The 15,848-nt window shown below is 40.2% G+C and overlaps 1 protein-coding gene across 5 annotated transcripts in view; it reads left to right on the top strand.

The window, feature by feature from the left end:
* Nucleotides 1-15,848, top strand: part of PRKG1 (protein kinase cGMP-dependent 1) — a 1,588,699-nt gene that overhangs the window by 1,543,982 nt on the left and 28,869 nt on the right. For 2 of the 5 annotated variants that reach the window (XM_077258875.1, XM_077258872.1), the window contains exons 11-15: nt 8,737-8,876; nt 9,126-9,215; nt 11,232-11,270; nt 13,000-13,141; nt 14,199-14,362. In XM_077258875.1, coding sequence (XP_077114990.1) covers nt 8,737-8,876; nt 9,126-9,215; nt 11,232-11,270; nt 13,000-13,141; nt 14,199-14,362 — 575 coding nt within the window. The remainder of the gene's footprint in view (nt 1-8,736; nt 8,877-9,125; nt 9,216-11,231; nt 11,271-12,999; nt 13,142-14,198; nt 14,363-15,848) is intronic. The other 3 variants (XM_077258877.1, XM_077258876.1, XM_077258873.1) reach the window with 2 other exon arrangements.

Raw genomic sequence — 15,848 nt, 5'->3', positions numbered from 1 at the left:
TAATATACAGTATATGATTTTTGCAATAGGCAAAGCCATGTGTGCTATACTACGACTTTCTAATAGTTTTCTTTATTATCCATAATTACATAGGAAAAATGTACAAGACGGTTGCATTGGATGAGCAGTGATTAGTAGCAGGGCCCAGAGTTTGCACAGGAGGAGTTTCTGGTATCTCGTCCTGCTGGAGAATGCCAGGAACGCTGCTGAACAATGCGGCGTGGTGTAAACACAGCAACTGTCACCAAGGGAAGAGGAGAGCCAGCCGCTAAATATGTCACCCCTGCAGAAGGAGACACCCGTAATCAATACTCCATGGCATAAGCTCACTAGGGAAGGGAAGCCCTTCACACACTATAAAAGGCATGTCATGAGAAGACAGGGCTCATCTACTAACAAGGTTGATAAAACATTATCATTTTTAATTGTGAAGGTCTCAAAAGCTGAAGATGTGAATATTTTAATATGGTTGGATTGCCCTCGATCTTTTAAAAAATAATTGTAAATTACTATATGAGAAGAGCTGACTTGTAAATATCTCTACATAAGTGTTATATAAGTGGAGAGGGTTGTAGGAAATGCACTTTACAGATGTTCTATATCAGTGCAGGTCGTCACAGACAGACCAGAGAGTGGACCTGCTACATCGCTATCAGCTTTAGCTTAGGGATAAACCAGGCCGGGCATAGTGTAGGCGCTCGTTAATTCTTCACCTTAAAATTCCCCTAAAATTCCCCTTGTGTCACACTACACTGCAAGTCCTTGATATTTTCAGACTGTACCCTGGTCACGTCATGAGTCATGACTAGTGTTGAGCGATACCGTCCGATACTTGAAAGTATCGGTATCGGAAAGTATCGGCCGATACCGGCAAAGTATCGGATCCAATCCGATACCGATACCCGATACCAATACAAGTCAATGGGACTCAAGTATCGGATGGTATCCCTGATGGTTCCCAGGGTCTGAAGGAGAGGAAACTCTCCTTCAGGCCCTGGGAACCATATTAATGTGTAAAAGAAAGAATTAAAATAAAAAATATTGCTATACTCACCTCTCCGACGCAGCCTGGACCTCACCGAGGGAACCGGCAGCGTTGTTTGCTTAAAATTCGCGCGTTTACTTCCTTACGTGAAGTACCGGCTTGTGATTGGTCGCGTGCCGCCCATGTGGCCGCGACGCGACCAATCACGGCAAGCCGTGACGTAATTTCAGGTCCTTCAGGATTTTAAAATTACGTTCTGGCTTGTGATTGGTCGCGTCGCGGTCACATGGGCGACGCGACCAATCACAAGCCGTGACGTCACGGGAGGCTGGACACGCGCGCATTTTAAAATGCGCGCGTGTCCAGCCTCCCGTGACGTCACGGCTTGTGATTGGTCGCGTCGCATCGCGACCAATCATAAGCCAGAATGTAATTTTAAAATCCTGAAGGACCTGAAATTACGTCACGGCTTGATGTGATTGGTCGCGTCGCGGCCACATGGGCGACGCGACCAATCACAAGCCGGGACGTCACGGGAGGCAGGACACGCGCGCATTTTAAAATGCGCGCGTGTCCAGCCTCCCGTGACGTCACGGCTTGTGATTGGTCGCGTCGCCCATGTGACCGCGACGCGACCAATCATAAGCCAGAACGTAATTTTAAAATCCTGAAGGACCTGAAATTACGTCACAGCTTGCCGTGATTGGTCGCGTCGCAGCCACATGGGCGACGCGACCAATCACAAGCCGGGACTTCACGGGAGGCAGGACACGCGCGCATTTTAAAATGCATGCGTGTCCAGCCTCCCGTGACGTCACGGCTTGTGATTGGTCGCGTCACCCATGTGACCGCGACGCGACCAATCACAAGCCAGAACGTAATTTTAAAATCCTGAAGGACCTGAAATTACGTCACGGCTTGCTGTGATTGGTCGCGTCGCGGCCACATGGGCGGCACGCGACCAATCACAAGCCAGGACTTCACGTAAGGAAGTAAACGCGCGAATTTTAAGCAAACAACGCTGCCGGTTCCCTCGGTGAGGTCCAGGCTGCGTCGGAGAGGTGAGTATAGCAATATTTTTTATTTTAATTCTCTCTCTTACACATTTTTACATTAATGTTGTTTCGGTACCGATACCCGATACCACAAAAGTATCGGATCTCGGTATCGGAATTCCGATACCCGCAAGTATCGTCCGATACCCGATACTTGCGGTATCGGAATGCTCAACACTAGTCATGACTATTTTAAGGAAGCCGAAGTGTGAATATTACTTTGGTTTGGAATATTTGATGACATAATAATCAGATATGATCAGAAGAAGTATGCATGGATGTTTAATATTAAAGGGTTTTTCCCATAAACATAGCAATAGATCTTGCAATAATAATACGCTTCAAAACTGAACATGTTAAAACATGTTTTCCCTGTGTTGAGGTAATTTTATAAATGTGCCCCTGCTGTGTACTGTGTAATAGTTGTGTCTGACCGTTCTGGAACATGGTCTGATCACACCACAGCTTTTGGGCAAGGAGGACACAAGAGAGAGTATACAGACAGGACAGCATGGGAACCAGCTGCTTCTTTTTGAGAGGTAAAACATTTCCTTGCCTGTTTAAAACATGTTTAACCTCACAGAAGTAATCAGCTGTGATCCCATGCTGCAATGTCTGTATAGTCTGTTTTACTTCCCCCCTGCCCAGGAGCTGTGATATGATCAGACCATGTTCCTGCAAGGTCAGACACGGCCATTACACAGTACACAGCAGGGACACATTTATAAGATTATCTTAGCACAGGAACATTTTTTTTTAACACAACCAGTTGTTCATCTTATTATTATTCCAAGGTCTATTGATTAAAATGTATTAACTCCTTTAAAGTGAACCTGTCAAGCAATTCATGGTGCCCAAACCATGGACAACAAGTATCAAAGCCTAGCTGCATAAATTATTGGGGAATTTCAGAGAAAACATAGTTTAAAGATCTAGACTAGTCTGGCCCTGCTCCAGCCGACTTCTCGCACCACTCTAGGTGATTGGCAAGCCTATCCCTATGTAGACACGTAAAAAAGGCTTGTCAGTCAAACGCCGCCAGGGGTTGTTTTGGACTTGCCTTGTCTCATGTCTGTGGTCCCTGGCCGAACCTTTAAACTATTTGTTCTCAGGAACGACAAAGTATTTCAGAAGAAAACATACCTGGCTGCAATTGTTTTGGGCATCATAAATCATTTGATAGGTTCCTTTAACAGGGTTCTCCACTTTTTTATTTTACCAAATATATTGGGGACTTAATTTTGTGGCACTTACCAATACATAAGTATTACAGGTTCTGATCTTGTGCTCCTGCAGGCTTTCTCCTGTTTTCAAAACGATGGAGGAGCGAGTGACCAGACTGGTGCTCAACATCCTCCACTAAACTGTTGTACAATTAGAGGAGACTGATGGACCACCTGGTCACTTGCTCCTCTATTTTATAGAAGGAGAACTGTGCCATCTGTGAGGACAGCTGTAATAACAAAAGCAGGAGGAGAGAATAAAATACTTATATATTAGTAAGTGACACAAAATCATTTCCCCAACACATCTGTTGTAATAGAAATAGGCCAACCCCTCTAAGGAACATGAAAACCTTTTTTCATCCACATTACCTCCTATTCCATGTATAACACATCACCCACGATGTCATCGGCTATGTATACACAATCTCATATGTAAATGATAGTAATACACTTCGTTTAGGAACCTCGCGGGCTCGGTTGAGGTTGTCGCGTGGAATAACATCTCTAGTTCACACATATCTTGTTCCGGGCTGCATCTTACCAAAGACGTGAAAGAAGAGAACTAAGATATGTGGTCATTCTATTTTTAAAGACATGATCCAAGGGAAATCCTCAGCATCATGTAACACTTGCTCAACATTTCACCATCAAAGTCTTAACTGCGGTGATTCCCTTGTAAACATACATAATGTCTGCTACATGTAGAAGAGTCCGATCACATAAGCAGATAGGGATCTCATAGAAGCTTTGCTGATCCAATATTTAGCTGCAACTAATACTAATCCTCAGTGATTTTCACATAGAAAGATATAAATAAATGAATACATTTGAATATTGAGAAGCTAAATTTAGCAAAACCTGTTCCATTTATTAGGCTCGGGCACTATCTTAGACTTCTATGCTTGGGAAACATAAAAGCATTGGTGACCTTGACTGAATTGATAAATCTTTTGAAAGCATCCCTTGATTGTTTGGCTCACGCTTATGTTTGTACGTATGTGTTCACAAGTTTTTTTATGTTCTTCGTTGTGGTCGTGGTTTTTGTTTTCCATATATTTCAGTCACAAATGTGCTCTTATCCCCACCCACAGAGTAATTTTTTTTTTTTGCAGATGTTAGAGTTGTGTGCAACATTTTAGCTGAACAAGTGATTTTTTGCTCTTAAAAGGTTAAAGACAGAAAGTAAAGAGCTTTTTTGAGTTTGAGCAAAATTCATGAATCACGTGACAAAAAAGACAAATTGCTTAAAAATCCCACAAATTATGAACCGGGTACATGGTATATGACCTGTATGCTTTAGTGTAATGGGCCCCAGCTGGATATATGCAATATTAGTGCAATATAAAGTAAGATCTACAATAACAGCTATAGCTATATAATACACATATACAGTAGCATTATGCTGGCTTTAAAGGGGACCTGTCATATGAAATAACACTATTAACCTGTAGATATGGGGTTAATCTACAGGTTAATCGCATTCTGATGCCAGAGGTTGTCAGGCTGAAAGCCTGGCTATCAAGAGGAAACAAGCTACAGTATGTTCTTCCTGGCAGTCTTCGGCTTTCAGTCACAGATCCGTGGCCGGCGCGGCTTCGATCACCATTCAGTACATGGTGAGCAGCAGCTGTAACCACATCCCCGGCACTGACTGACAGCCGCTCTGCAGTGCATCAGTACTGAGCTCGCTATCAGTCAGAATAGATACCAGCTGTGCTACAATAACAGCAGCAATTTGAGCGTTAACAGCTCTGATCTCTGCTGTTAACCCCTTAAATGATGCTGTCAATCACTGACCTTAGCATATAAGATCCTATCAGGATGTCCATTCCAGGTAGTTTTCCCCCACATTCCTGTGACACATTTGAAGGTGCTGATCTGTTATTTTGGTTTCTGCATATCCCACAGAAAAATCTAATAAAAAGTGACCAAAATATGTAGCATTCAAAACTATAGTTTGACATGCAAAAAGAAGACCTCTGCCACTCCATCAAGAGAAAAATATATATTTTTATTTTTACAAAATTCGGAATTTTTAAAACAACTAAAATGATAAAAATAAATCTAAACAAGTCTGTTATGGCCAAAACTGTACTGAAGGAAAGAATCGTATTGCAAGATCATTTTTACCATACAATGAACGCCATAAAAATTAAATTCCCCAAAACAATAGCAATATTGCGTTTCGGTTTTTTGCCCCGTTTCACCTCACTTGGATTTTTTTCCTGTTTTCTAGTACATTATATGGTAAAATGAATGTGGTCATTCAAAACTACAATTAATCTTTAATTTTGAATATAAAAAAGTCCTCATATAGCTATTTTGACAGAAAAATAAAAAAGGTATGGTGCTTTGTAAAAAAAAGTTGAATTAAAAAACAAAAATGAAATTGGCTGCATAAATAAGGAGTCAAATATATCTGTTAGACTTGATTAGACTGGTGTTCTTACTTTGAAAATCTATGTCAGAATTGCTGAATAATGTTTTATGCAAATTTACACTTCTTATATTGCAATGAGCAGCTGGGCTAAAGTAAAATATTCATTTTAATATCAAGAATATAAAGCCATTTGGACATGAATCTTTGGAGTGAGTACAGTACACCACCCTCATCAGGTCTACAGAATTCGTTCAATATTATCATTAGTGGGTAGAAAAAGCAGTAGGACCCGGCACCAGGACCAAATGTCGGCCTCAATATACCTGGCTGAACAGCTCCTCGAGAGGTACAACATCACACGGTAATCAGGGTTCTTGCCGAATAAACAGTGCAACGGGAATGTCCAGTAGAGAAAAAAGGCAGCACTCATCATACCGATCGTGATCCTTTATTGAAAAGCGGAATTTCACATAGCAGCGGGGAGAAGAGGTGGAGACAACAAAAGGACTATGGTCATTTTGCGCTGCAAGCGTTCCACTGGTCTAATCTTGGATCGGTACGGTGAGTACTGCCTTTTTTCTCTACTGGACCTTTCAATATTATGTGCAGTTTGCATTGTAAAATCTGATTTATTCTTGAATACATTTCAAGGACATATTACTTTTCATGTCCTCTTACTTAGAAATGAATTTTAATAGAAGTAGGAAAACCTAGAAGTATCAAGGAGATTCTGGGCGCTGCTTGGGTCCAATTTCAAAGGTTAACCCTGATCCGGTTGCTCTGTGACTGAGCCGCGCTGCCTCCTGCCAGGGGACATTTGAGACAAAGTCATGAGACTGAGCTGATGGTGACATGGAAACCTATCAAGAATACGGCATTAATAAATCTATAATCATAATGTATAAAATTATTACGTGTGTAGAGGTATCACCATGTGCGCAGTTCAGATGAGGGGCAGAATTGACTAATTTCTAATTATACAGTTTAAATTGACTAAATTGTTAATTTTTGGGGATACACAGACAATGCTGGGCCAGACTTAATCTGAAATAAAGCCTTTTTAGTAATGTAGTGATATCAAAGCATTTACCAGTAACCGATGCGTAATACTGTGGCAAATTTTCTACAAATTGAATGTACACAGTGAAAATCCACGGTGTAATATAGTAGAAGCATTATATCTCATGGGTCGAGACATTAAAGCTTTTACCTTGGCATAAAAAAAACTTTGAAATGTCACAACATTTTGGAGAAACTCAAGGCTGCGTAAAATATAGCAACTTTTGTCATTCTTCGCCATTTTTGCCCAGCTTCGACAAAGTGGTCAGAGCTGGGGTGGGGCCATGGGGACCGACGCTCATCAAAATTACTACGGCATAAATCTTACTCCTGCAGAAAATGGGGTAGGATTTGTGCCAAGGTGCACCCTGAGGTTTGTGCCTCTTCATGAATCAGCAGTGTCTGACTCAATCACACCTCCTCATTAAGATTGGCATGAACTGAACAACATCGGTCTTGGTGAATCAGGTATTATGTGTACTACTTATTTAGGCTATGTTCACATGTCCATTATGGAGTTCCATTTTAGGAACATACAAGGGGGAATTCATACCCAGAACAGATCTTTTTGCTAACTGGCACAAATGGAGGCAGAGTGACTCCCTTATTATGGGGTCAGGCTCAGTTCATTCCCAACATTGCAGGCAGATGGATATCCAACCTCTGGCATCCCCACTAGCCTGTGAACAGGAGTCTCGCTTTCATTCTCTATCAGATTGGGGAGAAGCAGCGCTCAAATATCTCTGGTAGTCCTAAAAACAATAAATCCATTCCATTTATACTGGACATTTCAGAGCCTCTATACTATGGATAGGTGATAACTTTCATAATTGTGAAGAACTCATGCAGGAATACCTGTCACTTATCATCAATATGTAATCTTGGTTTTACCTGATCTAAATGCAGCCATTCTCCTGAATCTGAGCGTGTTTTTTGGTTCCTGCATCTCACTGTTCCTGAGATATGGCTCCTTCTTCTTTGTTTGTAAATCTAGCTATTGGCCAAGAGCGCATGATCTTCCACTCTTCTCTGCAGGCATCTTCATGAGGATCATACCCATTTGCTAATAAGTCTAATTTTCCATACGAGGCAGAAAAAGGACGAGGGGGCCATATCTCAGGAATGGAGAAGCACAGAAACAGAAAAGCACTTAGAACAGTTAAAAATAAATATTTCTGACACATGGCAGGTCCTGTACAACTCAATTACCAGTGAAGTATTTTTCTAATGAAAAAACAGCTATGCAACCAGCCATGTTCTATTGCATGGGATCACTCACCTCCTTAGTTTACACTTCTCAAGTGTGCTATACGGGACTTCAGAAGTTTGTAACATGGTGTTCCTCTATGTCCTGCTCTGGACAGATTCCAGCACCTCTCACTCAAAGGACAAATGATCCAGATTGGTCTGGCCAGGTGTCTGGTATTGATGGAACCCTGCATAGCATTATACTATTTAGGCCGGGGTCACACTAGTGTATAATATGGCCAAGTGCTGTGTGATAAAACACAGCATAGCACTCGGCCCAATGGGGCAGTAAGGATCAGCGGTTATCTTCTCATGCCGATTCGGCATTAGAGAACAATCGCAGCATGCAGTGATTGGCAGCGAGACTCGGCTCACTCGCTCCCATACAAATCTATTTGTGAGTATGAAACACAGGACATCATCCCAGTACAGTCCAATATATGCCAAGACAGGCAATGGAGGCGATAGAGAAATTAGTTTCTCTGTCTCCTCCACACTTGTGCTGTGATTCTCTCATGCGAGAGGAGCAGAGCAGAGCACACTGACAAGAATACTCGCGGCAGAGCTGGAGCCAAGGGTCGTTAACATATTGCATTCGATGCTCCCTCATCAGATGCCATACGCTACTCTGACTCTAGCCTTAGGGAGAGAATTTACTTGGTCCTATTGAAATTACAGAGTCCCCATCGTAAAAATTAACTTTTTAATGTTCCATAGTTCTCTGTGTATATTATGGATGTGCAAGGAATTTACCAATATCTTATTGGACGTTCCCCCTTACAGGTACAGCTGAAAAGTGAAGAATCCAAAACATTTGCAATGAAGATCCTTAAAAAGCGACACATAGTGGACACAAGGCAACAGGAACACATTCGATCCGAGAAACAGATAATGCAAAGTGCTCACTCTGACTTTATTGTAAGGTAAGATATGTGCCCCATATAATGTATCAGGATGGCTCCAAAATAGGTGACTAGTAAAGTCCAGGGACAGATATCCATTTCATGATGGTCAAGGTCAAAATTATAATACGGAGTAAGTTTTTTTTCCAAAGACACGTTCGCCTTATGACTGCAGATGACATGTCATGTCAATGTCATGTCCCTACTGATAGTTTGGGGGTCGTTGCTGACAGGCTGTATGAATGAATAACATCATGTTTAATCTTTCAGGTTATACAGAACATTTAAGGACAGCAAGTATTTGTACATGTTGATGGAAGCCTGTCTAGGTGGGGAGCTTTGGACTATTCTCAGGGACAGGTATGTACTCTGTGCCAGACCCTATCCAGGTCAATGCTGTATGCTACTGTTTTACAAAGACCTGTAAGCAACAAACCCAACATTGGCCCTTTTTCAGGCACAATGGCTAATGCAACATTAAAGGGTTATTCCCATTATTTTCTGCAGAAATGCACCCTAACCTCCCAGCTTCCTGCCTAGTGGGAGGAGTGCACTTACCTTTGATTGACAGTTTGGACCAGTGGCATTGTTGCACCTTTGATCCAACCTGTGTGTGCTTCAATGCTGATCTGTGAAGCAGTTTTGCCTCTGCAGGATCATAGAAGCACAATACACAGAAGCTGCCAAATTAGGAGCTGGGAGTTCACTCCAGCTATCCCAGCTAGCACCAGAGCAGCACTTACATGATCTATTGAGAAAAGCTTGTAAGCACTGTGCATATTTGGCCACCACTGCTAGAACTAGGCCATGTACAGTAAGCAATAAAATAAGGACTTAATACATTCTTGAGAATGGAGAGAAGTTTTAGTAACAATTAAATTGGAAATTTGCTTACTTTTTCAAAAGCACTTCGCAATTTTAATTTTGTAAAAACATGGGAATAACGCTTTAAAAAATGTGAAAAACTCCTAAAACCACAATCCATGTAATTGCGTTAAAAAGCATAACTATAAATAACCCCAATAAAAAGAAACGTTTTCACAAGCCAAGTAAAAATGTATGTAATATATACTGTATATATGTAACGAGACAACATAGTTGAGGCTAACAATGGGTACACCTAGGAGAAAGATGTCGATATCCTACACGATCATAATATACATCCTATATACTGTAAATTGATAAATAATTACCATAATAAGCCAAAAGAACTTTTATAAAGAATACTACTACGTGCTTCAAAAATTGACAATAGATAATACTTTATGTACATATATAAAAAGTCAAAATGAGAGGTATGGCAGGGACAAAATAAAATATGCTACTTATATGTAGTTCTAGTAACAAAAAACATATACAAATACCAGCACTCTGAAGCCATCCAGTAAACAGGTATGTGTTCCCATATATAAAAAATGTTAAATATTCATTGCTTTACAAGCAGGAAAGTGTTACCGATGCGCGTTTTTCACAAAAATGCATCGTTCAGGGGTGATAAGGTGCTGGCAGGGTAACCATGTAAAGTATCTAAAGCCAATAAAATAGAGGTAATTGCCCCTGTGTACCCAGTTTCAGCGTGTAGTGAGTGGGCAACATCGCTGCCCGCTTTCTGGTTATACCCATGACATCGTAGTAAAGTCCGATTATTAGTGATGAGTGTGTGTGCTCGCTACTTGAGTTTTCTGAGCATGCTTGTGGGTTCTCCGAGTATTTTGGGCATGCTCGGAGATTATGTTTGAGTCGCTGCAGCTGCATGATTTGCAGCTGTGGGGATTCCCTAATAAACAGGCAATCCCTGCATGTGTTCAGGCTGTCTAGCAGTCGCAAACCATGCAGCTGCGGTGACGCAAGCATAATATGCGAGCACGCCCAAAATACTCGGAGAACACTCGTGCATGCTAGGAAAACTGAAGTAACGAGTATACTCGCTCATCATTACCGATTATGTGACAACTGGTCACATGATCAGATCAGATCCCAATACAGTAGGACCAGAAGTCTTACAGCAATACATTTTGCTAGGAAAAGAAATGATCATTTGATGGCATAGTCACATGATCGGAACTATTAACTCATACTGGTCTGTATATCCTCTGTACACGTCTTTCCCTGTATGGTGGAGTTGGGAAGAATAGTTGCCGGTCATAAAAGTGCCAGATACAATACCTTCTCTGTATGTATTGACTGATGTTTTACTTTACATGATATTCTGATCACTGCGAAAAAGTATCAGAATAATGTGGGGAAATGAATGGGTCTGCGCCCAATGACAATGCATTACAACCAGTCTGCTCTTTGTGCTTGAAGGAATTATATGACTTTTCTTTGCATTCTGCTCTTTTCCCCATCAATTACTATCGCATGACTACAAATAAGCAGCAAAACAGCAGCAGGAATAATTCAAAACGTGTACAAGTATGAACCTTATTTTGCTCTGTATGTTCTCATTGTGTGGTATGACCAGCATGTATGCAGGGCGGCCTATAGCTCCCGGTAACGTTGCATTGAGCTGATATGAACTAAAATCGAATGCAATTTTATTTCTCTTCATTACAAGAAAATGACGTTGCCTATTGCAGTCTGTACATACTGGTTAACGCACAAACAATTGATGGGTGTGTTTCATTTTCTATATGTATGCCTTTATTTACATTTGTGTTATGTTGGCTATTCATCTATGAGTTCAAGTGAACGCTTGTCGTGTTGAAACCATTGCATTTTCTTGTCTATAGCACTTTATGTGTCATAATAAAATTATAATAAAAGTAGTCAACCCATATTTCTTGAACCCTTTCTCACCGGGAGCATGAACTTTGTGCAGTATACTAAGTCAGATTTGCATTTTCAAGTTTTCCGTGGATGTAGTATACTGGTAACCAGTCAGATGTTGTGAAATTCCCAGTCATTTTTTTCTAGCGTTTCATTCTAAATCAGATTGAAAAATCACAACAGGAAGTTCAGCTACATTGGTCGTCAACTCCTTTTTGGGGAAGTCAGTTTTATGATGACAACCAATATGGCTTCAGTTTTGCAAAAAAATGTCCACTTCAACAAAACAGAAAAGTGCCCTAATTACCAAACTATGGCTTCTTCTCTAACTTTTAATCGATCTTTATATATATATATATATATATATATATATATATATATATATATAGATCAAAAAAAGAAGCAGCACTCCATTTTCAAAAAGGTGCAGGATTTATTCAAATCCACATGTCTATGCGACGTTTCAGCTCTACTGAGCTTTTCTCAGGCTTGAGAAAAGCTCAGTAGAGCTGAAACGTCGCATAGACATGTGGATTTGAATAAATCCTGCACCTTTTTGAAAATGGAGTGCTGCTTCTTTTTTTGATCTATACTGAATACTGACGACCGGTGGACGGGTTGCCTGGAGGCTTTGCACCCTAAAGATAAGTTACACCAGTGTGCTGTTCCTTTTTTACTATTTATATATATATATATATATATATATATATATATATATATATATATATATATATATATATATATTGCCTTTACATATATTTTTTTAACTGCAAAACGTTTTTATTTCTTTGGAATCCCATACACGTTAGATCAAAAGCTTATCAAGTGGTCAACTTTGATCATAACAAACAGCCGTCAAAAGTTCTGGTGAAATTAACATTCATTTACTTCAGATGTCAACTGACCCTAGAATATTTGGAATCATTCAAAGAAAACATTGGATGCATTTGATTTTTCTTGTCCAATGATTTGCATATTTGGCCCCAAAAAATCCAATATTGTCCAGTGTTCTCTTGAATGTTTTTGGGGCAACTGACTACTGCCAAAATATCCATTTTTACCAATGCGTTTCGGGGCCCTAATGGTTATTCCTGTGATACAATCATTAGCATTATTATTTCCATAGCATGCTGGCCGATGTTAGAAACACTGTTCACCGTATCCGTACCCATTGCATAATTAATTTCTCATTACATAAGTATTTGAACATTGTACTGAATTGTGTTGACACCTTAGGCAGTCAGATCCGCTGTACTAAGGTCATTCAACAGCAATTTCGTTGAATGTGAGTCTTTTGGACATTGTGACTGTGATTTCTATTAAATATATACTGTATATGTAGATGAAATGTCTGACCGCATGCTATTTCTTCCAGAGGTTCATTTGAAGATTCTACAACAAGGTTTTATACGGCTTGTGTAGTTGAGGCCTTTGCTTACTTGCATTCCAAAGGGATTATTTATAGGGATCTCAAACCAGAGAACCTTATTCTGGACCATCGAGGTTACGCAAAGCTTGTAAGTGGAACATTTATGATATTGTTAATATTTCACAGGATTTAATTTGAAAATCTTATGAGCCAGTTATCGTTTTATGATAGTAAATAGTAATAGTAAATGTAAATTACCTATTTATTAAGTTTTAATACATTTATTTAAGCTTAATGAATTTAATTCTTGAGACAAGACCGTCCCGACTGTGTACACCTAGTTGCGGTGGGATGGCTTTTATACTACTTTGATCAAAATAGTGATAACTACCCTGTTATTTCCATGTACTGTTACTATTTACTTATTTACTTACTTTAGGATATTTGCTCATTTTGATTTCTTCTTGGGTATTGTATGTGAAATGACCACAGTGTGAACGTGCTCTTATACTTTGCACATATACCAGGTTAAGGAATCATTACTTATAGCAGAGCCCAATTGATTGGCAGTATCAGAGCGAAGAGTTGATTCCGATGAAAACATGCCTTCTTTTTTTGTTAATTTTTTTTTTGCCAGGATAGCTTCCCATTATTAGCTTCAAAAATATAGCAGATAGCCCATTTAACTTTACTAAAAATTCAGTTCAGGATTCCAATACAAATTCAATTCATTAGGGCAATATACTAGAAAAAGTCTTGTCATGCTGTAATTCAGATCATAACCACTGCGTGGCCCCCTACAGACACACATAACAAAAACATCTCCCAGCAGAGTATCACATTATAATATAAATATAATTATTAAATTATTTTTCTATTTTTCAAAGTGGTCATCTCAGATCATTTAACCTAAGCTGGCCCAAGATGAAGGGTTAGGAACAACACATCTGTATATATTGCTGAGTCCCCTAAACTGATTAAAACTAAGTTTGCTTTTGGATATGGACTCTACGTGTCACTGTGCAAGATTCCAAGTTAATGCGGAATGAACACTGGCAGATTTATTCTATTCTGCTCATGATTTTCTGCCTTGGATCTTATGTCATGGGCTGTGAAGAAATATAATTTGCAGATGGCTTAGCTTTTGTCTAGAGGCAAACATGCTGCCAAGGCTTGGCTTTGATGACATTCTTCTTCTTTCGCAGGTTGACTTTGGCTTTGCAAAGAAAATAGGTTTTGGTAAGAAAACATGGACCTTTTGTGGAACCCCTGAATATGTAGCTCCAGAGATCATCTTGAACAAAGGTCATGACATTTCAGCAGACTACTGGTCACTGGGAATCTTAATGTATGAACTCTTGACTGGCAGGTATGGGAATCGCCACGATAAAAATAGTAAAAGCAAATCGTGGAAGATTTATGTTCTTGTCACTTTGATTATAGCTTTGGCATCAACTAGACTTGGCAATGGTCAATGTAAGTTAATGCTTATTTAATAAGGCCCTAACAGAGCCATGGTCAAAACCTTAATATAGTATAGAAGGGCAGCAAGAAATTATGGTGCTCAGCTTTCAATGTGACCCCGAGTAAGAGGATCCGGATGTGAAGATCTGAGGTTGTAGGTTGTAATGTTACAACAAATCAAACAAAGTAGATGGCCAAAATATAATATCCCCAGTCCATAAGATCCACTCCCTGGGTAGGGTAGTGATACACACTGTCTCCCAACTTTTGGTTGGCCCACAGATTTCGGATCTCTCAACAATATAGTCTGTAGGCTCCTTCAAATGACAGGTAACACAAACAAAGCCGATGTGTCTAGCCATAACAGTTCCAGTTAAGAAAGTTCCTGAAATCCAGATGACAGATCCCTCAACAGTAATCCAATGTCCAATCCAGTTGACAACCAATCTCCAAAACTCCATTGGACATCCATCCATGTGCTCCAGGACGTTTTCCTCGCTACTATCCCTTCGACATCACTCTTCCAACTGCCTGACTAACCACGTGGCATCTTTTTCTCCCTCCCCCTTAAATATTTACCTTTAGCTCAAAGAATAAAGCATATTCCATAAGCCCATCACCCGGGATTCCATGTGAGACCCCCTGTGGTGACGGCTCCCCTGGTTCTACTATCCCCATCCACACAATGGGCCTATGGCTGGGAGTGCAATGGCTTGAGACCTTGAAATACAGAGGGGATTGATAGGATGAGTGCGTTATATGTACCTTTAGCAATCTCCTGTCTGGTCTTAGGTTTACATAAGATCCAACCCGCACACCTTCCTCTGCTTGCTGTCACTGAATAGAAACATTGATTCCTGAGGACGAACTGACGAGCAATCAAATTACTAATAAAACACAGCAAGCAAATATCTAATAAATACAACAACATCGATGCAACCGGAGCTCTGTCCTGGAAACAGTCTGCATTCCTTATAGCTGTGGACTCCGCTCTATGTCCATTTGTCCTATAGTCCTTAGTATGTGGCCAGCTCCTCACACCAGATTTCTTTCTTTATCAAGAAAATGTTCTTATGTTTGTGAATGGGATATTACAATGTGCGCATGGATTGATCCTAATATGCCTTGAAAATACTTTGAATTCAGTGAAAGTAATCATAAAGGGTTATCCTACCAGCATTATTTATTATCAATCCAAATGTATAATCGATGGGTGTTTACCCACTGCAAACCTCACAAATCAGGAGAACAGCTGTCTCTTGTGAATGGAGCAGTAATGAGAATGCATGACCATTGCTCCATTCGCTATATAGGGGAGTAGTGGTCATACATATGCATAATCACTACTATGGACACAAAAAAGTGTATAGAACAGAGGTCACGCATGTGCA

Source organism: Ranitomeya variabilis, chromosome 4 (genome assembly GCF_051348905.1).
Source record: "Ranitomeya variabilis isolate aRanVar5 chromosome 4, aRanVar5.hap1, whole genome shotgun sequence".
NCBI classification, from domain to species: Eukaryota; Metazoa; Chordata; class Amphibia; order Anura; family Dendrobatidae; genus Ranitomeya; species Ranitomeya variabilis.
Note: the sequence above shows the minus strand (reverse complement) of the source record. Positions and strands in the feature narration are given on the sequence as shown.